The 25,815-nt window shown below is 41.1% G+C and overlaps 1 protein-coding gene across 2 annotated transcripts in view; it reads right to left on the reverse strand.

Moving 5' to 3' along the window:
• PRSS12 (serine protease 12) overlaps positions 1-20,001 on the reverse strand; it is a 77,640-nt gene extending 57,639 nt beyond the window's left edge. For both annotated transcript variants that reach the window (XM_047718313.1, XM_047718312.1), the window contains exons 1-3: positions 19,184-20,001; positions 5,864-6,002; positions 2,532-2,710 (exon numbers count right to left, since the gene is read on the reverse strand). In XM_047718313.1, coding sequence (XP_047574269.1) covers positions 2,532-2,710; positions 5,864-6,002; positions 19,184-19,895 — 1,030 coding nt within the window. In that variant the 5' untranslated portion in view covers positions 19,896-20,001. The remainder of the gene's footprint in view (positions 1-2,531; positions 2,711-5,863; positions 6,003-19,183) is intronic.
• Positions 20,002-25,815: the final 5,814 nt, after the last annotated feature.

Consider the following 25,815-nt stretch of genomic DNA (forward strand, 5'->3'; position numbering starts at 1 on the left):
GTGTTCTCAGCATTATATATTAGCTTCTTATAATTAACTGATGCTGAGTGGTCTAAAAACATATTTGCATGTTATGTTTATTTTTCCTTTAAAAAGCTTGGAAAATATAGAAAGAAACAATGGGAAAATGTATTCGTTTCTTAAATTATTATATTCTACCCTGCCTCTCTTCCCCTCCCACTATGGTAAGATTGGAGAAAACAGAAAAAAAAATTTTTTTTAAGACTTTATTTATTTGACACATGGAGAGAGAGAGAGAGCACAAGCAGTGGGAGCTGCAGAGGGAGAAGGAGAAGCAGGCTCCCACTAAGCAGAGAGCTCAATCCCAGGGATCATGACCTGAGCCAAAGGCAGACACTTTCTTTTTTAAAGATTTTATTTATTTTTTTGACAGAGAGAGATCACAAGTAGGCAGAGAGGCAGGCGGGGGGGGGAGCAGGCTCCCCACTGAGCAGAGAGCCCGATGTGGGGCTCGATCCCAAGACCCTGGGATCATGACCTGAGCTGAAGGCAGAGGCTTTAACCCACTGAGCCACCCAGGCGCCCCCAAAGGCAGATATTTAACCAACTCAACCACTCACGTACCCTGGAAAACAAAAATTTTCAAGAGGAAATTTAAAATCACCTACAACCCAGAACTGTATGGCCTACTACCTTATATTTTTTAGTGTCATGTTTTATTTTAAAACATGTGGGCTTTTTCTGGCTGTATAAGTAATTGTGAAAATACAGAAAATTTCAAAGACAAAATTTCATCAACATCCCACATCTTCCCAACAAGCACACAAAAAATCATTTGAAAGAGCATTTGGTGAGGTAGTTGACTCATGGCTAACTTATGGATAAATAAAACTCCCAGACATGTTCATTTAAATTACTATTTCCTATATCTAGTACTGCTACACAATTTCCTACTTTGTAAGTGTTGGAAAAACAACAAGTACTAAATGACAGGGCACTAAATGTAATTTCCAAACTAAAAAAATGTATTAAAGGTCTATTACTATGCCTTAAAGTAGACTCAGTGTTTGCTGATCTAAGCTGTTTCCTTTCACTTTCTCACTTGGTCTTTTTTCTCTCTCCCTTTTATCTCACCTCAACCTCTCACATTTTCATATATGCTTATGAATGACCTTAAATTTATCTTCACAACTGGAGTATAAACAGGTGAATAGATGATGAGAGCAAAAGGAATTTTTTAAGTGGAAAGATAATCCTGAAAGAAAAATAATTATTGTTTTCAAGATTTTATTTACTTCAGTACTTGAAAAATGTCAAACATTTTACCCAACAGGTAGAGCATGAGTACAAGCAATAATCTACAAAAAGTAATGCACCGTTGAACCCAAATCCCATCATCCTTGAAGCAGCAATGCATAAACATCTACCTCCCAAAGTAGCATTACCCGAAAGTGGGAATCAAAGGAAGAAGAGGAAAAATTTACAAAACATCAAGATTTAACATGCATTCGGCCCACTCAAAAAAGAACAATGGTTCTCAAAGCCCATACCTGCACCCTATCTTCCAGTTGGTTCTTCCAGACAATTCACAGCAATTACTCTAAATTGAGGCTCTGTGTGTTTTGTGGTGAGAGAGTTTCCATTCCTCTCCTGATTCTTTTTTTTTTTAAAGATTTTATTTATTTATTTGACAGAGATCACAAGTAGGCAGAGAGGCAGGCAGAGAGAGAGGGGGAAGCAGGCTCCCTGCCGAGCAGAGAGCCTGATGCAGGAGCCCAGGATCACCACCTGAGCCGAAGGCAGAGGCTTGACCCACTGAGCCACCCAGGCGCCCCATCCTCTCCTGATTCTCGCACTCCAGCAGAAACCAATGCCCTGGGCTGGCTGCTAGCTTTTTAAGACCTGGAATATCTGACCACACTGCCATCTCCAAGGAGAATGCAAAAAGGGATACTGTGACAGGGTGCTAGTTTCAGGTTCTGGTCACACATTAAAATACACCATGCTTTCCAGAAAACCCATCAGCCATCATGAAAAGCAGCTGTTCCCTCCGCCACGTATGTTCATATGACTGTATGCATATATGTGTACTAAACCATGTTCATCATCTCATGGTTAGCATATAGTGCTCAGAAGGAGCCTTTATCTGAGGCAGTTATCCATATTATGGAATGTGCTATTGACAACTCAAAGGAGAACACTGGTACCACGGTTATAATCTATCCTATAAAGTGAAAATATTTTGTTGTAGTTGCTGGGTTCCAAGACGATTTTCCATCTTGATTCTATCATGACCTTCCATTAGCAAAATAAACGTTTCATGTACAATATGCAATATTTCTGTAAGCAAATTAGATAAAATAGAAAACACGTTGAGTGAGATATCATTTGAAAGTCAAAAGGAATTCAGAATGTTATACGCACTCTTATTGAAGACTATTTGACTACGTAATACGATGATTCAGGCTTATATCTATATTTAAACTCTTTGAGGAAATGATTTAACGAAGACAATTTTATCATCTGGAATCTTGCTGAAAACACAATGAAAGTAAAAGAGAGTTTTTTACCCTGGGAAAAGCTACACGTGACAGCAGCTGCCATCTTCTGAGGACACGCCCCACCCTGCCAGATGTCTTTTTCACAAAGCAGTATATTTTCTTCATCTCCTCGGCAACGGACATTGTTCCAATAAATGGGAATAAGGCCCAGTCCAGAAAATGGGGTTTGTTTTGCGACTCCTTTTCGCCTGGAAACACAATGATCGAGGTTAGGTTTATCGAACATAGGTGAAATTTTTTGTGAAAGTATTTAGATTTTTTTTAAGTGGAAGAAATCAATAAAGATAGATGTGGGAGGAAAAAAAAAACACAATGGATTACATAAGTTTCAAGGAAATCAAAACATCAGATCAGAACTTGAACTGATTACCTACGGCAATCTTTTTAATCGTCTTAAATAACGGTATGCATGTGCCTTTCCTACCTACAGCTGATTTTAGGGGAAAATACATATATGTGGGCAAATACTACAGATTTAAAAAAGAAGCCTGGTGGTTTTGTGGAAGAAGTGTGTCATGTGGCTCAGTGAGACATGGATTCTAGTCTGGACTCGGCTGCAAATTGCTCTAAGCTGTGAGTTTCTATAAGCTCTGCCTTCTGATGTCTAAAAAGAGGGCTGGTCTGGATGCGTGACAGTTTTCCTACTCCAACATTTTAGGCTAGCATTTTCTTTCTTTTCTTTCTTTCTTTTTTTTTTTTTTTTTTGTCTTTTTTAAAGATTTTAGTTTTTCATTTGAGAGAGAGGGGGAGAGAGAGCAAAGCAGGGGGCGGGGCAGAGGGAGAAGCAGACTTCCCGAAGAACAGGGAGCAGGACTCAGGGCTCAATCTCCAGACCCTGAGATCATGACCTGAGTTTGAGTTCAAGAGTCAGGCACTTAACTGACTGAGCTGCCCAGGCGCCCCTAGGCTAGCGTTTTCAGAATGATTACTACTACACATAAGTAAGATAATCACAGGAGAGGCAATCCATTCACAAAATTTTTTTTTTTAAAGATTTTATTTATTTATTTGACAGAGAGAAATCACAAGTAGGCAGAGAGGCAGGCAGAGAGAGAGGAGGAAGCAGGCTCCCTGCTGAGCAGAAAGCCCGATGTGGGGCTCGAACCCAGGACCTGGGATCATGACCTGAACCGAAGGCAGCGGCTTAACCCACTGAGCCACCCAGGCGCCCCCATTCACAAAATTTTTAAAACCTTATATATAGTATTTACTTGCAAGACTTTGCAATCAATTAATGAAATGGTAACATGCAGATGGGCTCTGCTTTTAGCTTCTCTAATCTACATATTTTATAAGTAATCTCTGATATGTATGAATTGATATTAAATTTTAAAAAGATAAAGGCTTATCTAATTAACATAGTAATCTCTAGAATTATTTCCATACAGTAGCTTCTACCGTCAACCAAACAGTAAACATTTCAGGTATATCAAAATAGGAACATGTCTTAACAACAATAATTCTGAGTTGTTCTGATCTAATTATATTTTTTTAATGGACTACTAAAAAATAAAAAATAAATAAAAATGGACTACTAAGGGGTGCCTGGCTGGCTCAGTCAGAGAGCATGGGACTCTTGATCTCTGGATCAGGAGTTTGAGACCCACGTTGGGTGTAGAGATTACTTATAAAAAAAAAAAAAAAAAAAGGAACAACTAAGAGATGATATAAGTAATCAGATCAGTGTATCTGAAGTTTCTGTTTGCAGAATGATAGTTTATATTTCTTCATCAACCAAAAGACTAGTAACCATACAGCAGTCCACATTTCCACTATAGTGTGTTGGTTTTTTATGTCACTCCCACAGGAAATCATATTGTTCCCTGATTTTCAGGGTTAATAAAAGCACATATAAGTGTGTATTTTAAGGAAGACACTGACACCAGTCTACAAATCTGTTACATATTTAGGCCCTCAAAAGAAAAAGCATCAAGTCAACACGCTCTTGTCCTATCCATCTGCCAACCACTATTTGCCAGACAAAATCTTCATCAATCAAATCAATAATTAACATTCCCAAACACCGTAATACTTTATAGGCTGTATAGCCTTATTCCTTCTTTCATCCTGACTTATACCAACACCCATTTTTAAAAATTGTTAATTAATTAAATACATTAAGCCTACTTGCTGCTCTAACAGCATCAAAATCTGAACAAAACTAAAGCCTTCAGAAGGGTTTGTCTTTATTAAATATTCACTGCCCACCTTCCTAACAGGAAGACAAGAGGAAGTAGACAAATTAAAATTCTTACTGACCTGACTGCAGTTGATCGTTTCTATCCTCCTATTAAATATTACCGCTCACTGATTATTAATCCAAAATACTTGTAAACTGCAAAACTTTTTTCAGTCTTTTGGACTTGCCTGTTCATGACAAGATAGTTTCCATACTTTCTAAAGATCTCTAGTGAGAAAGGCCAAGAAAAACATCTGGCAAGTGTATTTACAAAAAAAGAAAAGAAAATAAATGAGATACAAAAACAGAATAAGAACCACAAAACAAAACCTTTCATTCCAAAATGGAGCCTTCCGCTCCGGAGGAAGCCCCCTGGCACGTGGCGCAAAGGTGCCCGGGCTGGTGGCAGGTAGTGAGCACCGACGGTGTACAGAGAGCGCTGAGAGCCGAGGAGAAGCAACGGGCCGCTGCGGGCACTGCTGGCGCTGACAGAGGCCGCCCCCTCCTGCAGGACGTCCTGGGCACAGAAACCCTAGGCCTGGACACCACACCCTTCCCACCTCAGGAGGAGAGCTCAGGTGGACTTCCGCCTCCTTCCCGCACAAAAAGATGGAAGCTGGGGCGCCTGGGTGGCTCAGTGGGTTAAGCCTCTGCCTTGGGCTCAGGTCATGATCCTGGGGTCCTGGGATCGAGCCCCACATTGGGCTCTCTGCTCCGCGGGGAGCCTGCTTCCCCCTCTTTCTCTCTGCCTGCCTCTCTGCCTACTTGTGATTTCTCTCAAATAAATAAATAAAATCTTAAAAAAAAAAAAAAAAGATGGACGCTGTGGACGGCTACAAGTAGCCAGTGAAATGCAGATGATGCTACTGGGAAATGACAATCCTCAGAATCATGTTCCTGGCTTCCCAGGGCTAAGGGATGATTTTTAAAGACATAGACCAAAGGATGCTTTTAACATCTGACCACTCAGCATTTGTTTATTTCCCAGTTAGTATTCCTTCCCCCATAGGGCCCTTTCTTTATAACTCTAGGGAAAAGTGACAATGAGGGAAATGAGACCAAAGGAAGGAAAACATGCATCATCTTTCCATGGCAGTGATGGGTGCCCTCCCTTAAGCTCCCACATCAGCAGCTTGATGTGGGCAAGGCTGCGAGAACTCACCCCAGCTGCAGCTGGTGACAAATGACGGAGGCGTCAGAATCATCCCAGTGGCTGCCACAGACTGTGCCCCAAGCTCCATTTGCATATATTTCCACGGTGCCTTCAAACTCATGTTTCCCACCTCGAAGCCGCACTGACCCTGAAGTAGAAAAGAATCCCAAAACCCTTTAATAGCAAATAAACATTTGAACATACTGAGCCTGTCCTCAGTTAACATTTTCCACATAAGCGGATCCAGCCAGAACAATTTGGCCTCCATGTTCACAGCCCTGGTTCTTTGCTTAAATGAGGATTTCACAGATTCGATTCAATTTTATTTTATTTTATGTTTTTGGTAGTTAACATCATAGTGTTAATAGTAATTATGCTTTCTTTTTTAGTTAAGCAAACAGAAAGTCCAATTATATTTTTAAAAGAGAAAAGCAGAAAAGTATGACTAATGTCTGATATTACATCCCAAATATTAGATGACATCACATATAAAATTCTTATCATGTATGTATCACCTTCCACTTCACCTGAGGTCAGAGATAAGAAGCACAGAAATGAAATTCAGTGCTCTACTTATAAATTAGCTGTTACTGTGTTATATATTCCTTCCATCTGATTTATTCACCACAAAAGAGCAAAATGCTTTTTCCCTTTTTAATCTCAAGCAGTAGTCATGAAATTCTAAATATTATGCCTATAATTTCAAAAAGGTGTTGGTGTTGATGACATTGCCTAATATCAGTCTTAGGAAAATTCCCACCAGGCAGAATTGTTTGGTTTAATTGAGTGTCCCTGGAAATTCCCCTCCCCTTACATATTATCCTCACTTAGCTGCTCCAGAGTCCATGATTTGAGTCACTCAGTCTTGAAAAGAGTCAAGAGTAAAATGCAAGTACCCCAGTCAAAATTACATCCCTTAAGTGCAGATAGATTGAGGTGCTACATTTCCCTTCTTATTAGCTCTGGTTTGCGGAGTGGCTATTGGGAGACCACAAGTGGGACCCTTAAGCAGAGACCGAAGCAAACTCGGACAGCTGAAGAATTTCACAAAACTCTGTTTAAAGCCACTTATGATGACCTTCATTTCACAGGTAAAGAAATTAAGAAAGTAAGTTCTACCAAAAAATTCCATCAAATTTTGCATATTTCAAACTTATTTCAAAGTATGGCTTTAAAATAATTTTCCAAAATATTAGATTCACAAATTACCCATTCATTTCACTTGCACTGGCCTAGGCACCCATTATTTTCCAAGCCATCATCTTTTAAAAATGTAACTATTTAAGAAACACATATTGTTTGTCTCAAGACAAGTACAAAGTGTCATTTAATTCGAAGAAAAGAATAATAAATGGAGGCAAAACATTACACTGCCAAATCCTGATTATTCAGGAGAGAGCATGGACATGGATCACTCACATGGCAGAGAAATCTCGAAGTCATCATTCATACTTTCAAAACCTCTTCAATTCAGACTAAGCAAGAGGAAGCCCTGTTTAGCTAAAGGAAAAGCATGAACTGCAAAAAAAATTTTTAAGATTTTATTTACCTATTTTACAGAGAGAGAAAGCACACAAGCAGGGGGAGCAGTAGAGGAAGAGGGAGAAATAGGCTCTCCCCTGAGCAAAGCCTGACATGGGGCTTCATCCCAGGACCCTGGGATCTGAGCCAAACGCAGAAGCCCAACTGACTGAGCCACCCAAGCACCCCTGCAAAACATTTTTTTTCAAGATTTTATTTATCTATTTGACAGAGAGAGAGAGAGAGAGAGATCACAAGTAAGCAGAGTGGCAGGCAGAGGGAGAGAGAGAGAAGCAGGCTCTCTGCTATACAGGGAGCCCGATGCAGGTCTCGATCCCAGGACCCTGGAATCAGGACTGGCCCAAAGACAGCCGCTTAACCAATGAGCCGCACAGGCGCCCCACCAGCAAAACATTTTTAAAGAAACAGGTCTGAAGAGTTTAACTGAACTTTAATGACTTTTTTAACCACAAAATCTCCTCTATAGAGACCTACATAATATCCTGCATATCGCAAATACCAGAATTTTATTTCAACTCAAAAAATTCATTAGCTCACCTCAAACAAACATTACTTAAAAGATATTTAAATTAATCTATTGCCTCTTTATTAACCCCCTTCTCCAAATTACTCATGTCAGGGGTTGGAAGAAAGTTCTTTTTTTTTTTTTTTTTTTTTTTTTTAATTTATTTTGACAGAGAGAGATCACAAGTAGACGGAGAGGCAGGCAGAGAGAGAGGGAAGCAGGCTCCCTGTAGAGCAGAGAGCCTGATGCGGGACTCGATCCCAGGACCCTGAGATCATGACCTGAGCCGAAGGCAGCGGCTTAACCCACTGAGCCACCCAGGCGCCCCTGGAAGAAAGTTCTGGTAATGAAAACAAACTGGAACACTACTTACGCATGTTTAAAAAAAATCATAATAAAATGTAAAATACTGCCTATATCACCAAAAAGCTATCAAGAAGAAATGATGTGTGCATATAATTTAAATGATAAAGGCATTTGGAGATAAGACTCAGAAAACTCTGCATGAAGTATAATTACTACCCGTGCATCATGGTAATGGCAAAGACAGAGCTGGAAATAGCTTCCAGGTGAACTATCACTTCCACCATCTTTTCTCAGATTCTCCAAACATGCTATGAAAGCCTGGATTCATTTAGCTGTATCTGCTATATGGCAAGAAATGTGGAGTGCTCATCCAATTTTCCTTTAACAAATGAATACAAATATTTACAATTCTGGAAAGTCAATTTGCAAGTCAATGACTAATGAATTCTCTGTCAGAATCCATTCCCATCACCAACTTCCCCAGCTCCCACACCCTCCTCGTTTATCTCCACCCTCACCCAGTTTATCCTTCTCCTAAGGTCATAAAAATTTCTAACATATCTGACAAATTATCTACTTTGGACTCAGGGTGAGTAGTTCTTAATGGAAGATAATTCCACATAGTGCATAATTCTTCAAATAATTATTTGAAAGAGCACTTTAAAAAATATCAGAACAGGGCGCCTGGGTGGCTCAGTGGGTTAAGCCGCTGCCTTCGGCTCAGGTCATGATCTCAGGGTCCTGGGATCGAGTCCCGCATCGGGCTCTCTGCTCAGCAGGGAGCCTGCTTCCCTCTCTCTCTCTCTCTCTCTCTCTGCCTGCCTCTCCATCTACTTGTGATCTCTCTCTGTCAAATAAATAAATAAAATCTTTAAAAAAAAAAATATCAGAACAGGCTCCAAAATAATAAAAGTTTGTACAATTTAGATTACATTTAAGATAAGTAGCAGTTTTTATTTGTTTTTGGTTTTACTTTGCTCTAGTTACATTTATTTTCTTAGAATGGCCAAGATGGTCAAAATCTCAAAAACCGTAACTCATTTCTCTCAATTTATGGATGAAGAAGATTTGGACCAAATCAACTGCCATGACCACCTATTTCCTAGTTTCCCACTCTTCCTACTGTTCCTCTGTCTCCTAGTTATCTCTAGTTATCTCTAGATAACTAGATAACTCTAGTTATCTCCTAGAGTCCTGTCCTTGCTACCCTCCCATCTCTGAACCCTAGCAAAGACCCTGCAATGTCTTTTTCATGTCTATGAATTCATGTTCTTTGCATAATGTACTTTATGCATTATGTCATGTGGCTTTCACCATTCTATGTGAACTATTCTGTCTGAAATATTGCAACTAATCTATCAAACATTTTATGGGAAGAAATAACCAGAGAGGAAGGTAAGACAAGACAGCTTGAAGAGGTTTTAACCTCTTCATTGCAAACAGGAGAGAACGGACTACCTTCCAGTGATCTACATTTGAGCCTGACCCCCCAACGGAGGAGTCCCACAGGCTGTATAAATTTGTAGAAACACTATACATTCGCACAAATTTAGAGGTACACAATTACAAAGTGAACGGAGGGAAATATCCTTAACTCAATTAAAAAAAAAAAACAAAAAACAGTGAAACAATGAAGCACTCACTCCACAAAGGTCAAAGCCTGGTAAACTCACTTACATTGCTAAAGTAATATAAAGCTCTTTTATTATTAAAAATTGATCCCTCTTCCTTCCCTCACACTCCTACTCCAGAGAAGCACTTTGCAATGCTCCTCACAGTGTCAGCTAATGTCTCTGGAACACATGGGCTGCCCTGGCTTAAAAAGTTTCTCAAGTGCCAGTCTGATGGAAATTATTCTATTCTAAATGCTTCTATTTTTAAAATGTGTTAATAATAAAAATTTAAAATTTGAGGTCTCAAATAGAGGTTTCAGGACAACTAAAACAGGCATTACAATATTACAAAACAAAACTTTCCGGAAGAATGTCTGGAACTGTAAAGCTATGCGTGATATCATGTCATGGAGAGGACTGCCCAGAGTTCTTGAAAGAGATTGTTGCCCACCGCCCCCACAAACACCAAAAAAGTCAACTGTCTGTTGGTTAATTACAATTACCTAAAAGCAAAAATGTGTCAATGCACAATAATGCTCAGAGTTCTACCACCTTAATTCCCTGCCCAAACTGTTGAATTTATTGTCATTTTAGCTTACTATTATTTTTCTTCTTTGTAGTTATAACTCTAGTTTTATAAAAGAAAGGGAACATAAAGGATGTATGTTACTCCGGCGCCTGGGTGGCTCAGTGGGTTAAAGCCTCTGCCTTTGGCTCAGGTCATGATCCTAGGGTCCTGGGATCTAGCCCCACATCAGGCTCTCTGCTCATCAGGGAACCTGCTTCCCCCTGTCTCTGCCTGCCTGTCTGCCTACTTGTGATCTCTGTCAAATAAATAAATAAAGTATTTAAAAAAAAAATGTATGTTACTCAAATTAGCTTTAAGGGCAATTTTGCTAAAAAACAGGAATTCCCTGTTGCCTAGTTGGCTCCATCAGCACAGCATGTGACTCTTGATCTCAGGGTCAGGAGTATGAATCCCATGTGTGGCGGATGGTTTACTTAAAATTTAAAAAATTAAAGAAACAAAAACAAAAAACAGGAATTCCCAAAATGAAAAGACATTAAAAAAGGACTCCCTTTAACCATTTTATCAGTCTCAGTGGAGACAAAGAAATCGTCCAGAAAATAGCTGACTAGATTAAAATTCCTTTCATAAGTCTCATTAGTTTATCAGTTTGTAAGCCTATTACGATGTGAATTCTATTCCTCCTCCCACCAAAATGTTGAAGTGCTAACCCCCACTACCTATACATCTGACCTTATTTGGAAACAAGGTCTTTGCAGATGACCAAGTTAACATGAAGTCATTAGGGTGGGCTCTAATCCTTTGTTCCTATAAAAAGGAGAAATTTAGCCGCAGAGACCCACAAAGGGAGAACACCATCTGAGGATCGGGGGTACATCCCACAAGCCTTGGAATTATCAGAAGCTAAGAGATCCCATGCACAGATATTTCCCTGATGTCTTCAGAGGAAGGGCTGCCCTGCTGACACCTTGACTATGGACTTTCAGCCTCCAGAACTGTGAACCTGTATGTTTCTGTTGTTTAAACGGCTCAGTTGTAGCACTTGTTCCAGCAGCCCTAGAATACTCATTGAGCCATGACAGCATTACCTCCCTCCTTGGACAGCTAGCGAAACCATCCTTTTCATACTATATACTTCAAGGAGACCTAAAAGAAATACTAGGTAAGGAATCAGGTGAGTCAGCTGTCTTTGTTCTGTGAATCCGGCTCATTCCAAAATAAACCAAATGAAAAGCTATGCCTATTTCGTTAACTAACATGTACTTAGAGAATAGCAGTCACTTGTTTGAAAGAAATACCAACAAAAAGGAAGCAGTAGAGTTTTCTGAACAAATTTAAAAATATATTTTTAAATCTTTTAATATCACAATTTGATAAATGATTAAAATAAAATTACAGTTACCATACAAATCCTTTCTCATCTATTACTGATTTTCACAGAAGCACAAAATAATTAATTTTAGTCATTGATATTGTTCTGATGGAACCAGAAAGAATGAACGCTGGTGACATCAAGCTATTGTTCAGATTGCGGACAAAATATATACTTAAAAGCTGAAAGTGAAAAAAAAAAAAAGCTGAAAGTGATAGAAAAATTCCAATGTGTGAACTATTCTGAAGAAAAAAGCCCATTACATGTTGGACAATTTAGTACACCTATTACACAAGTGAATTAAACATAATTCTATGTCTCATACCAAATGCAACACTGGAAAAATACACTAAATGAGCATGTCCTATCTTAATTATGAAATATATAAAAATTCTCATTGCGTAAAAACAACTGAACTGGGAGGTTGTTAGTTGAATTTTTAAAGTTCAGTACAGGAGGCTGCTTTAATTTTGATGTTTTTCTATGATTATATTTACCCATAACCAAAACTGGCTTTAGCACTGTGAAATAGATTTTATTCAAATCATACCATGTCAAAATGAAATTAAATCATCTTTTAACATATGAAACATTCCCTCAGATTGAGTTCCAAATGAACTATATATATGCCTCCATTAGTTCACATCTATAATTCATATTAGTTGTTCATTTATTATTCATGTAGATACCTTCAGTGTTGAGGAAAAAAAAATCTCAACTGGTCTAAGTCAAAATGAGAGAGTATCTAAACAATGAAAGAGTAGCCTTAAAAGCAATTCTACTCATTTACATTGAGATTATTAGAAATTTATAAATTTTATCAATTAGTACTTCTTTTAAAACACTATACAATATTATGCAAAAGGAGACTCATTCCATGGTTTAATGATGGCATACTAACACACGAGTATAACCCTAGCAGAAAACTTCATCAGTTGTGTGTCTCTGAACTATTCACACACAAGCAAATGGTATGGGCATTAACATTTCATTGTTCAGCTCTGAGTGATGAAATTAAACTACTCCTGGTAATAATCCTCTTATCTGTCTCCTAGAGTAGGGATCACAGGAAAGGTAATGAAAATGCTTAGTATTCTTCTGACATCTCAATCACAGAATAGGTGTCCTCAACCAGAGGACACAAGTGATTTCTTATTCATCTTTGTAATTGCTGCTAGGGTGAATTCAGAAAATGTTTAATGAAATCTATCCTTGCCTTGTTAATAAGAACCAGCATTTTCCACCCTTTGCGTCCCTCTGGTGATCCTAATAAGAAGTATTGAGATGGTGTCTTGTAGTGTGGGAAAAATCTCATTACTTTAGTGCTTTGCATACAATAAAATTTTTATTAATATTGTTGGGCTGACTTGCAGGATGAAAGGGGAGTGGGTAGGGGGGAGACTGCCCTGGAAAAATAAGATGCGAAAGAGGCAAAAAATAAACATTTCCTGAACAAGGTCCCAACCACAGAGAAGGCAACTAAATGAATTGTTCACATAGTGTACAACCAAATGCTTGTTTACTATGCAGACTCAAGGAAGAGATTTCAGAGGACTGCTTTCTTTACGAGTTACTTCAGGGATGGGAGAAGCTTCAAAATTAGAATTAAAAGTGTCTACCTCACAATTGAGCTAACTTCAGTATCTTAATAACTATGGAATTATTCACTTCAGACATAAATTTGCTAGACCTGCAAACAGCATCCTCAAACAAGGAAATAAGCTTTTGCAATCAAATCAGGGTCTAAATGTGATTCAGTTAGATTCAGATGAAAAATAAATGTAACATTTCACAGAAGTACTTCCTATTATTTTTTAATCGCATCGTTTCCCAAATGCAAGGACAAACTCCAACCATACTTCTTAGCAGACCCTGTTGGTTCTCCCAACAATTACCTCACTTCCTCCTGCCAGGAAAGTCCCCAGTTGTTCCAGGATTCACCCTGATTAAACTATCCAGTTGCGTTAATTGAATTTTCCTTTCTAGAGAATGCGGGATGAACATGTGATCCAGTCTTGACCAATGAAATCCAAGAGGAAGTCAGTGGTGGGAGAGTGAAATTCTAGGAAGGTTTCCTTGCTCTTTCTATGTGAACTACATGAGGAGGGGCCCCTCCTTTCTTCTGCAGGCTCTCCTATCCCAATAGGAAGCTCGGAACAAGCCACACTTAGAGAACAGAGGAGCCAAGAGAATAGCAGAGAAACAGAGTCCTATCATGTTGGAGCCCAACTTCTTGTAATACGAACAACAAATCTCCTGATTGCCTCAATCGTTTTGAATTGGATTTTCTGGTCTTTGCCATGAAAACCACCACCCTAACTAATCCAAGCCACACTCATACCCCAGTAATTACAATTTTTTCCTTTTCCTTCCTTTTTCCCAAAGGCATCTTTTTTTCACAGTCATAATGTATATAAACTTGGCATCCATCTTTTCCCCTTACCATTATAAGCATTTTTCCATCTTTTATATATAATCTTTACAATTATCACTTGAGTAGCTGCATAGCAGCCATCAAATGAAGGACCTCTGTGTAGCATCTTATTGCTATATATTTAGGTTTGCCTCCAAGATTATGAACCAAATCACTTTTTTTTCTCCTCTTTTTCTTTTTTTAAAGATTTTATTTATTTATTTGACAGAGAGAGACACAGCGAGAGAAGAAACACAAGCAGGGGGAGTGAGAGAGGGAGAAGCAGGCTTCCCGCCAAGCAGGGAGCCCAATGCTGGGCTCAATCCCAGGACCCTGGGATCATGACCTGAGCCGGAGGCAGAATTCTCAATGACTGAGCCACCCAGGCACCCTTTTTTCCTTTTTAGAAGATTTCATTTATTTTATTTGAGAGAGAAAGAGAAAGCAGGAGCAGGGAGAGGGACAAAGAGAGGAAGAAGCTGACTCCCTGCTGAGCAAAGAGCAGGACCTAGGGCTCAAGGCGGGGCTCCATCCCAGGACCTAGAGATCATGACCTGAGCTGAAGGCAGACACTTAACCCAGTGAGCCACCCAGGCACCTGTGAACCAAATCACTTTTACAAAGGTTACCTTAACACACACAGACTCACACACAAAGGCAATGGCCATATATCTATTTATACTCACAGATAATCACTCACAAAAGACAATAGTATCTAGGGGCACCTGGGTGGTTCAGTCAGTTAAACATTGGACTCTTGCTTGACTTTGGCTCATGTCGTCATGTCAGGGTCATGAGATTAAGCCCTGTATCTGGTGCCAAGTCTGCCTGAGATTCTCTCCTTTCTCCCTCTGCCCCTCCCACTCAATCTCTCTCTCTCTCTCTCTCTCTCCAAAATAAAACTTTTTTTTAAAAGGCAATAGTAACTAGATATCTCATTTTCTTCTTTCAAAAAAAGAAGTCTTCAGACTAGTAGAGTCCGATAATGCTTCAAATCAAAGTATTTTATATCTGCTTTATCCTGAAAAGCAGATTGAGCTCAAAATTTACAATCCAGCCAGGAAATACATAAAATCTGGTATTGCTAATGTTTCTGAGAACCCGCTACACAGGATCAAGATGCAGCGTTTTTTAAAAAGAGACAGTTTCCAGCCAACTTTTTAATTAACATTCACTTCAAACGCCAGATGGACGTCAAAGAGTACAGCCTGTAAACAACTGTCCCACAAGTCTGCTACCTCTTTGAATCAGGAGACTGCAAAGGGTACATGTCTACGAACAGCTTAGCATAACGACATGACGAAAAGTCAGATCGAGGAGTCATTCCTTCTGGTGAAACCTCCAATATTAGAGCATTATCACCACTTATTGTACCTGTTTTGCCCATCAGTCATCCGTGACCTGTGGCTGAGTTCCACTCGGCTGCTTGTAATGGAGAGTAGTTAGCACAGCATCAAGTTGTCCCATCTGCCATGCCAACCAGTGACTGGGAAGTTATTTTCCCTTCCTAGTCAGGAAGCTCTAAATTACTGCAGGGTATTGGGGGGCTGGGGGATCAAATGCATGTTAATTCTTTCTGTAGAAACATAAAAAATAACCTAGCTCACATGCAGTTAATAATCATATTCTGGTGAACTAGGTTATATTATCCCACACCAGTCAAACAAAAACCAGTGGTGCCATTTCCTAGAATGACACAAAAAGGTACCATAGATTGGCATGCCTTCTTCTTGATCCTACACCTGGCAGAATTAAGTCACAGATGGTGGACTCAGTCTACCTAATCATCCACCACTGTACATTCTAGATGGGTTCCGACGTCCTCCCATGGTTTTCCCAAGTATGACAAAGGGTCTTCAGCATCCAAATCACCTTAACTGCTCATCAGAAATGCATTTTCCTGCGTGGCTCAGTCATTAAGCATCTGCCTTCGGCTCAGGTCATGATCCCAGGGTCCTGGGATGGAGTCCCACATCGGGCTCCCTGCTCTGCGGGAAGCCTGCTGCTTCTCCCTTCTCCCTCTCCCACTGCCCCTGCTTGTGTTCCCTCTCTCGCTGTCTCTCTCTCTGTGTCAAATAAATAAACAAATAATCTTAAAAAAAAAAAAAAGAAAGAAAGAAATGCACATTCCTGAGACAGATCTAAAGATTACTTAATCAGGCCTTCTGAAGGCTACAGCCTAGGTATCTGCATTTTAAGAAGTTCCTAGGTGCTCATTATGAGAACAAACTCCCTGGGCTGATTTAGGTATTCCAATCCTCCAAACGACTCTATTACTAATTCACAGTTTCATACAATTGGGGCCCAGGCATCATCTTTCTCACTCTCAGACATTTGAGCCACTGGTGAGTCCAGACCTTACCTTAGCTTACCTGAAATCCCCCCAGCGCCCCTTCAAATAGGCTTAGACCAAATAGGCTTGAAGACACCGACTCATTTCTCTCAATGCAACTAGATATGTAACTCTGGCTTCCAGTTTATTTCTTGATGGAGGGATCTCACTATAAATTTTCTTTCCTTTTGTTCTAGTTGTTTTTTGTAAAGAAAAAAAAAAAACCTCTGGATATCTCTAAATCCTAAGATATGGGAAACTATGTGCATTGGACCAAACATAATTCCTTTCCTCTTTCCTTTAAGACTAGTCTTTAAGCTACAAAAAGGGGATGGATCATCAGACAGCACATATATTTCTCCATGTTTATATAATTAAAGAACTAGAGCAAAATGAGTTGTGACATGAGATTGTACACTGCCTTCTAATGTTGTTATGCGAATTAAATAAGAAAAACAATACATAAAATGCTTAGCTCAGCATCCAAGATAGAGTGAATGTTCAATGAATCCTAGCTGTTATCAGACCAGGTTATTTTGATACATGCTCGAAGCTGGAAAAGTTCTTTGAATCAATCTATTCAAAAACTGCTTTTCTACAGATTAGGAAACCAAAGCTCTGGGAGTTAAGAGTCTTACCCAACACTATATAGTACTGCCAGAGCCATAACAGACACCAGTGTTTTCTAAAGCATAATTACATATTCTTTTCACTACTCCATGATAGCTTCGTTTATCCTCCTCAGTGAGATGTAGGACCAAGGCCAGAAAGCCGTAAGTATGTTCAGAACATGCCAGTCATTTCAAAGGAATGGATCATGCCTAATCAGAATGTGAGTAAATGAAAGGATGGGAAGCTCTGGTTATCAAGACTGGGTCTGTGAAAGTAATTAATTATTACATAGCCAGACAATTGTTTTCCTGTTCTGGAGGGGGGGGTGACATTTATCTCCCATCTTGGGTGGTTTCTTTTGTTTCTCTTGTGTTCAATCCCTTTGCCCCAGGAAGTACTGCACATACAACGATTATGCAGTGTTTGGGATTCTGTCTGGTGAGAATTAGCTATGAACATAAAAACATCACAAAGAGTCTGTGCTGCTGTTAGATTTACATTTCTAGTCAACACAAGGGAGAAAACAAAGAACAACCTACTCTCCTCGTTTGGAATATAAAGTTGAAGGAGTTATGTGTCAGAAAAAGAGCAATTTATGACTATAGGGTTTTACCTTTGAATTCCATTTTTCTTCAGTATAGCTGCATATATATATATATATATATATATATATATATATATATATATACCTTAATATACATTTAAAAATAAGAAGCACCTTATAATAACAGGAAAGTGAAAAAAATTCCAATGTTTGCTGAACATGATATTTTACAACAGATAATCTCTTACAGTAAATAATGAGACAATGCTAGGGCTCTTTGCCTGATATCACCTCAATTTTTTTTATAGCCACATTGGCATTCTGTCCATGAAACACGAGTATAGCAATGACTTCATTCTCCAGACTGAAGGATAATTGATCTTAACCTTCCTATCACTTTCCTTTAACTCAAAGCTAATGCAATTCAGATAAATAAAAATGTCTGTAGGGAAAAAATAGCACTATGAAAGCCAACCTCCAAATTAGCTCCAAAAATAAATTACAACATATTTCAGAATCCCAATTTACAAAACCCCTGCCCCATAGCTTAGATGGAGAGCTGCCAACAAGATGTTTGAAGGAAAATTCAAACTTTGAAGGACATAAAGTTCTTCTTCCCAGCTATGAAAAAAGGGGTGTGGGGGAGCCCTAATGTTAAATAAAACCCCAGTGACTAAAAGTGAAGCGCTGTTCAAAGGCAGATCACTTACTTACATTAAACCTATTATGTTTTCATTGTACCATAAAACCAAAACATGTTACCAACTTTATCTCTAGATGTCACCAACTAATCCCAATTGCCCACAAAGAACATATACAGCTAAAAAAATGCATCCTTGAGAAGTATATCCAAACATAACAAGTTGCTTCTTCCCTAAGATAAGCTACTCTTTTTCCTTTCTTTTCACTCACTGATAATATTTACCAAATTGTGCCCCAGAACGTGAACATCATTTGACAAGTTGTATTCTGATCAGACAATTTTGCCATACTTTTTCAAACATAGGTCAATGGTGAGAGTGAAGGCAAAAAATGTATCACGTTGTTCCAAATCAGGGTCTATCGGGAGGAGGTAAGGTTATTGATTGTCATATTAGATTTAATATAGTATTTCCCCTTCCATAACAAGTAATTAGAAACTTTATCTCCTTTACTTTGCCTCTTTGGTGTAAATATGGTAACACCCTCAAGGCAAACTGACCTAAAGAACATGCATCCATCCAACGAACACACATCCACCCGACGAACACGCGTATACACACGTACACACACAGAGACACACACAACAGTGGCCAGAGACCATATCCAGGAACCCAGGGCGCAGCACCTTGCACAAAAACTATCCTCATGACAACCTTCCCACACAAAGCACGCGTCGCTCATTTAAAGTCACCTACCAATGTACTTTGCTGGTACTCGGCGGCAGCCAACCATCACACCCGGCAATGCAAACCCGAACCTCCACACTCAAACCTCTCCTCGAGGCACACTTAAGGCCTGGGCTAGCCAGGCTGGCTCCCCGCCAGTCCCGAGCTGCCGCCTCTGTCCCGGGACCACTCACCGTGTCTGCAGTCGCAGTAGCCCCAGTCCACCTTGCCGTGGGCGTGCCCATAGAAGCACCAGGGTCGGCCCGCGCCGTCCGGGCTCCGGCAGAAGTTGTGGCGCTGCCCTCGCAGCTGAGCCCAGCTCGCCGGGGGCGACCGCTCGAGGAAGGGCGGCACCTCTGCCCAGCGCAGACAAGGGGCGCCGAAGTCCGTCACGTTGACCCAGGGCTCGCCGGCGGGGCAGTCCCGGTGGTGCGGCCCCGGCGTGCGCCCGGCGTGGAGGGCATGCAGGCGCTCGGCATGTAGCACGGGCGGGGGGCGCGGGACGCGCGGGACAGGGGGCAGCGGAGGTGTCCTCTGTGGTCGCTGCTTGGTGGGAAGGTAATAAGGGTGCCGGGGACTTGCCGCGGTCGAATGGCGATAGCGGTGGTGGAGGGGATAAGTGACGACTAGATCAAAGCCGATCACTTCGGGGAGCGCCCCTAAAACCAGAGCCACCACAAAGCAGGCGAGCGTCATGGTTCCAGAGCAGCCGGGTTTGGTCCATGCTCCCTGGCTCCTCCGGTTCTGAAGAGGAGGACAAGACGGGGCGGGGGCGGGGCTGCAGCGTCCCTCGAATCCCCCACTCGAGTCCCCTCCCGCTCCCCCCCGCGCGGACAGCCCTCCCCTCTCCATCTCGCCTCCCGCCGCGCGTTGCACTTTGCGCGCTGCGTCTCGGCTCCTGTCCATCGGAAGCGGCCGCCCGTGGTGAAATCTTGAGCTCCGCGGAGACGGCTGGCAGAGACGACTCGCAAAGAGAAGGCGCGGACTCGGCGGGGAGTGGTGGGGACTGAGCCCCAGGTAGCCAGCGGTGGTACGAGCTCGGGAACTCTGCCCCCTGGCTGCGGGCGCGGAGCGCGCAGTCTCCTGCGGGAGAGCTGGACCTGCGCTCGGCCCCTAGCCGGCTCCCGGCTGTCGTGGTCCAGACCAGACCAGCTGTTGGCACCGCCGCAGCCTCGCTGTGCCCCAGCCACGCTCGAGGGTGCCAGTGCGGGGGAAGCTCTTGGCTGCTCCTTGCCAGGAGGCAACACCATCAGAGCTCCGAGTCTGGCGGCTCCCAAGCTTGGCACTAGTCCCTGCAGCCATCTTTCCACCAGCCACCGTCCCCCCCCCCCCCCCCCCCCCCCGCCCCGTGCCGTGTCTCGTTTTCTTGGTTTCGAAAACTTCAGAAGTGTGAATGGATTTAGTTACAATTGTCCCCTGACAAGTCCCCAGGAGAAGAGTTAACAAAGCACAGGAGGAACGTTGAAGACATTTTACTGAAGTGTGAGCTCCTCAAGGACCAGACCACGTTTCATTTAGCTTTATACCCCAGTGCTTAACACTGTGCCCAACACTTATTAGGCTCCAATAAACATTTGCTGAAATTAAATTCCTGAACTGACCCAGGGAAAGGAGCCTGAGCCTTTCTACTTCCTGCCTCCCACTTGCCACCGGGTGCGCTGGACAACACCAGTTGTTTGGTTATTACTGGGATTCAGCGAGGCCCTGTTAATACCAAATTTCCTTTCTAACCAGAGAAGACTTCATCCGCCCGGGTCTCCATCCTATCCAAAAAGTCCATCCCTCTAACACCTGCTTCGTTTTTTGCAGGGCAACGGACTTGAGTTAAGCCTACATATTTGCCTTTCCAAAGGGGACTCACTGCTGGTAATTTTGAAGCTGCCCTGTTGGCTTGACCTTACCTTAGCAGCACCTTTCAGCAGCTCCACTCCCCATACCCAAAAAAGTTGGCTTCGAATTTTTAAAAACTCACTGGAGTTGGGTATTTTAGGATTTCTCCTTTCAGTGGTTCCTGACCATGCCACTGAAGTTAAACATGGAAAAGGAGAGAGCCTGGGTGGCTCCATGGGTTGAGCCTCTGCCTTTGGCCAAGGTCATGATCTCAGGGGTCCTGGGATCAAGTCCTGTGTGGGGCTCTCTGCTTGGCAGGGAGCCTGCTTCCTCCTCTCTCTCTCTGCCTGCCTCTCTGCCTACTTATGATCTCTATCTGTCAAATAAATAAATAAAATCTTAAAAAAAAATCTGTGATTATATCAAGAATCTGTGTCATAATAGGTCACAGTTCTAATAGGAGTTGTCCACCTGTTTCTTCACCTTCTGCCCTGGGATCCTGGCTGCCTTGCTCAGATCCTGCTGCCCTCCCTCCCCTGCATGGCTTCCTCCACCAATTGTTCTCACACTTGGTGGGGGTCCACCAGCAAACCTAGTTCCCAACCTAGTATCTTGAAGAGAGGGAAATCACGAGAGAGAAGAGAGCAAATCCAAGGTTTACTTACATTTAACAGATTATAAAGCTGACACAGACAAAGTGGAGTTACCCACAGAAAATTCCACATCTGGATTTAATCATGTAGGTTTTAAATCATCTTTCCTAGAAAATAAAATGGCATTTATATAATTGGACTGTGAGTTTACGGGCCTCAACTTGGGTTTTGTCCTCTATTTTACAGGCAAACTATGACCTCAACAGACCCACCCTTTACATATCTCTTCCCTCCTCTGCTGATATTTTCCTTCCCTCTCTTCTTTAATGCCTTCTTGGGGCTACCAACATGCAGACGTTTAGGATATCCAACCTGGATTCATTCCTTGAGATGCATTTCTTTCTCCCATCGCTAGCACATCACAGTGTGTGTTTTGTGGGGAGGAGGGGTGTTTGCAAGGAGAAATTCTCTCCTGCTTGGATTAGGTACTCCGTATCCGCTAGCCGCAGATTCTCCTCAGATTCTCATCACCCTCTATCACAGATACCAAAGCCAAAGGAAAGGGGAAGGCAATTCCATCTTGTTATAACGGCAAAAACCTCACGGCTGATTTTTTTTTTTTTTTATCTGCCCTGCAATCCCTTCAGCAGCAACAAAGGAGCAAGGAAAAGGAACTGAAAGGAACAAGTATTTGACACCTTGCAGGAATTTCCCCACCACAACACTTAGAAGGCCCCAGGAGGTCCCCATTATACCCCTTGTAGCTCTCCAACCTCCGGATTCCATCCTGCAACCTCATTGATTTCAGTCCCAAAAGTTCAACTACCCACAGCCTCATGGCCTAAAACCTAGAAAAGTGAAGAGGAATGTCACTGGGCTCATATCAGAGCAGGGGGGCTGTCTTGGGGTTAGGGGTGGGTTACATACATATCTGCGTATCTGCATTTCCTAGGACAACTATGTTTTATGTATATAAATAGTTGGGTTTTTGGTGGTTTAGGAGATGATTTTACTTCACATCCATGATGGGTTGAAAAGCGCTTCTGTTGTCCTATTTGGAAATACAACCAATATGCCTATCATTTTTACAGAGTTCCAAAAACCAGTATACAAAATAACTGTTGGCAAAGTTCCACTTGCAATTTGGGTACTGCCTGTATTTGGAGAAGCAAAGAGTTTTTGAACATATGGCATAAAATCAGCATTGACTTGTACAATTCCAAGTGCATACAATTTGTTAAAAGAACACTGAGCACTGCTCTTTCACATAAAAGGGGGAAAAAATCAAATCCAATGAAAGCCTGTGTGAGGACCATGGGAGATTTGAAATGATAAGACAGTATCAGGCTGTTAGAATGGAGTAATACAATAAAAGAATAACATTTAGCTAAAAGTTTAAGAAAAGAAGAGGTCCAGAATATACGTGATGAATTGCTAAATGAATGGTACAGTGATTCAGAAGTGATTCAGAAGTCTGCTGTCAGCAGGAGGTCTCTGGCAGTGGAGGTGAAGTTTATACCTCTGCCTACGTTGGCCACACTCTTCTCTGCCAGCCCTCAGCTATAAAGATGTCTGAGGACCCATGACGGCAACAGCAGCCCTGTAAGTAACCATACATATGGACTGTTGACCTTATATATAGTGTTCAAGAGCAAAAGAAAACTGCTACTTAAGTCATTTATCTCTATTTTTTAATTGAATTTTATAAAACAGAACAAAATATATTTTTAAATGTTTGATTTTTTTTTAAAGATTTTATTTTTAGGTCATCTCTACACCCAGCATGGGACTTGAACTCACCACCCTGAGATTACAGATCACATGCTCCACCAACTGATCTAGTCAGGCACCCCCAAATTTTTATTTATTTTAAAAATTTACCTAATGTTGGTGTAATCTCTATATGGAAACTAATTCTACAGATTAACTTTCAGCATTACTCAAATAGTACATACAAATGGATGAGGTATATATATATATATGTAACATATATTTTATATATATATATATATATATATATATATATATATATATATCTTTAAAAAAAATAGTTCCTTCAGCCTTGGAATCAAACCAATGCTCAGTCTGGCTCTAGCTCTTCCTATGGGATCTTAGAGGAGTTCCCTTACTTCCCTAAGCCAACGGCTTGACAAGTAGATCATGGTATGCATAAGTCTCTGTGTGGAGTAATTGAGATAATTCACGTAAACTGTTGAACACAGAACTCAGTAAATGACAACTATGGAACGGCAGCATATTCTCAGTAACTGTGAACTCTTAACCACTCAGATTAAGTCACCCCACGAAAACCTGCCTGGAAAAGCAGGAAATGTGTTTAGAGCTCCCCTCCCACCAAGCCTGTGCCTCCTACTGCCCCTCAGTAATTCTCTTGAATTAACGACCATCACAAGGCTGCTCTAGCTCTACTCACCTGAGTGTTTGTCCTCTCTAATGTGTTTGCTTTCTCTTCCCCTCAACAAGTGTGTTCCCCAAAAGCCAATGAAACACTGAGTTAAGTATTTACTCAAAATAAATACAAAGTATTTCCTGAGGAGTTTGCTGAAGTATAATGAGTGGTTTTCAAATCCTTCCATTGCAAGAGGGCTGTGGCCACAGCTGAAAAGAATAAACAGTTTGGAAGAAAAGCAACACTAGAACTGCTTGCCAGTGATCTGAGGATCACAGAAGTAGGGCTGAAAAGATTTCCAATTTTCTGTCAAGCACAGGAATCCTTCCCAAAACTTCCTGACAAGTGGACTTCCAGCTTTTTCTTGAAAACTATTGATGGAGCAAATTTCTACATGGGAGCCAGCATGCTCCATCTCTAGAAAGTCCAAATCATTGGGAAAATCTCTCCTTCTATTGAGCCAGAAACCTACTTTACCCAGCTGTGGTTCTGTTTTTCTGTCCTCCTATTGATTTAGTATCATTTTAGAATCCAGCTGATCTGAGTTCAAATCCCTGTTGAGTTTTTGGTTTCTTGGCCTCTAGGGGTACTAAAGACTCTCCCCCACTTCTCTCTATGGGCCTTCAAGACCAACTTACTGGGCAGGCAGGTCCAAGAACAGTAATTAGTCTTCATTACTAGGCTCCTATTATCTTGTGAGATATAAAAAAGTCTGTAACCACATAAATAATCAATGCCCTATTTTCCTTTCTTATGCATAGTGTTTTTCCTCACTTCATCATGGGAATCTTATGAACCATAATGAAGAGATTTGATTACAGGTTGAAGTTGAATGGGAGAGATAGAAGCTGGTTAGCTGTTTGGCCTAGCTACAAGGAAACTACTTTGGGGTTTGGGGTCCAACCCCAGCTAATTGTAAAAAGTCTGCATTTGTCTGGGCTTGTCCTCAATGCATAAATGTCCTCTGGGGAATTCTTGCCTGGGAGTGGGGGTGGGGGATGGCGAGTATGGCATCAGGTAGAGGTGGAGGTAGGATATACGGATCCTGGCTCCCTAGTCATGCATCAATCACCGCTACCCTCTCTAAATATAGTTTGCCTGCCTGTAATATAGAGAGAACAGGTCCACGTAACAAAGTTCTAAGAATTAGAAATACTATGTTAAGTACTGTGCTGAGAAAATGACTATTATTTGAGTATGTGAAGACAATTATCAGGACTTTTCTGCTTCTTCTAGCAGCCAAAATGGCAGCTGATAAACAGTCATTGAACAAATGAGATCTTCAAATAAAATGTAAATGAGTTTAAAAAAAATTTTTATAATATGGTAGTATGGTGACTACAAAAGAGATCACAAACTAGCAGCCAGCAGGATGGACATGCCATCCAGATATATTTTATTTGATACAGAACCATTTTAAAGTTGATTTTCATGCATTTTAAAAATCAGTTTATCCACAAAATTATGGATTACCAGGCTCCCTTGTATATCTGTTAGAATGCTTTTGGCTACATGTAAAAGACACCTCAACTCCGACAGCCTTAAAATAAGGTATTTTAACAGACTTTATGACCTCATACAATGGGAAATTGCCAGGTTGACTGCTTCAGTGCCTAGCCATGTTTATCTCTCTGCTTGGTCATCTTAGTGCTAGCTTCATCTTAGACTCTCAGCAAATAGCAAGGCATTACAACTAGATAGTAAAAGAAAAGGCTATTCCCTCTGTGTCTAAGAATATTTTCCAGAAGCTTCCTCAGAGATTTCCCCTCACACTTACTTTGTCATTACTGGGTCACATGCCCATTCCTGAACAATTTCACTGCTGAAAGGATAGACTTACTATGGTTAGCTTGGGCTAATTATCTGGAGTGTAATGTGTGCTTGGGAAGACACTGACCTATATATACTTCACCTTGAAAAATGAAAAGATCTGGCAACATCGCAACTTAATACCCACATGGCAACATGCATCTCTAGCTGTTTCCTTCCTCAGACC

This window comes from Lutra lutra, chromosome 2 (assembly GCF_902655055.1).
Source record: "Lutra lutra chromosome 2, mLutLut1.2, whole genome shotgun sequence".
Taxonomy (NCBI): Eukaryota; Metazoa; Chordata; class Mammalia; order Carnivora; family Mustelidae; genus Lutra; species Lutra lutra.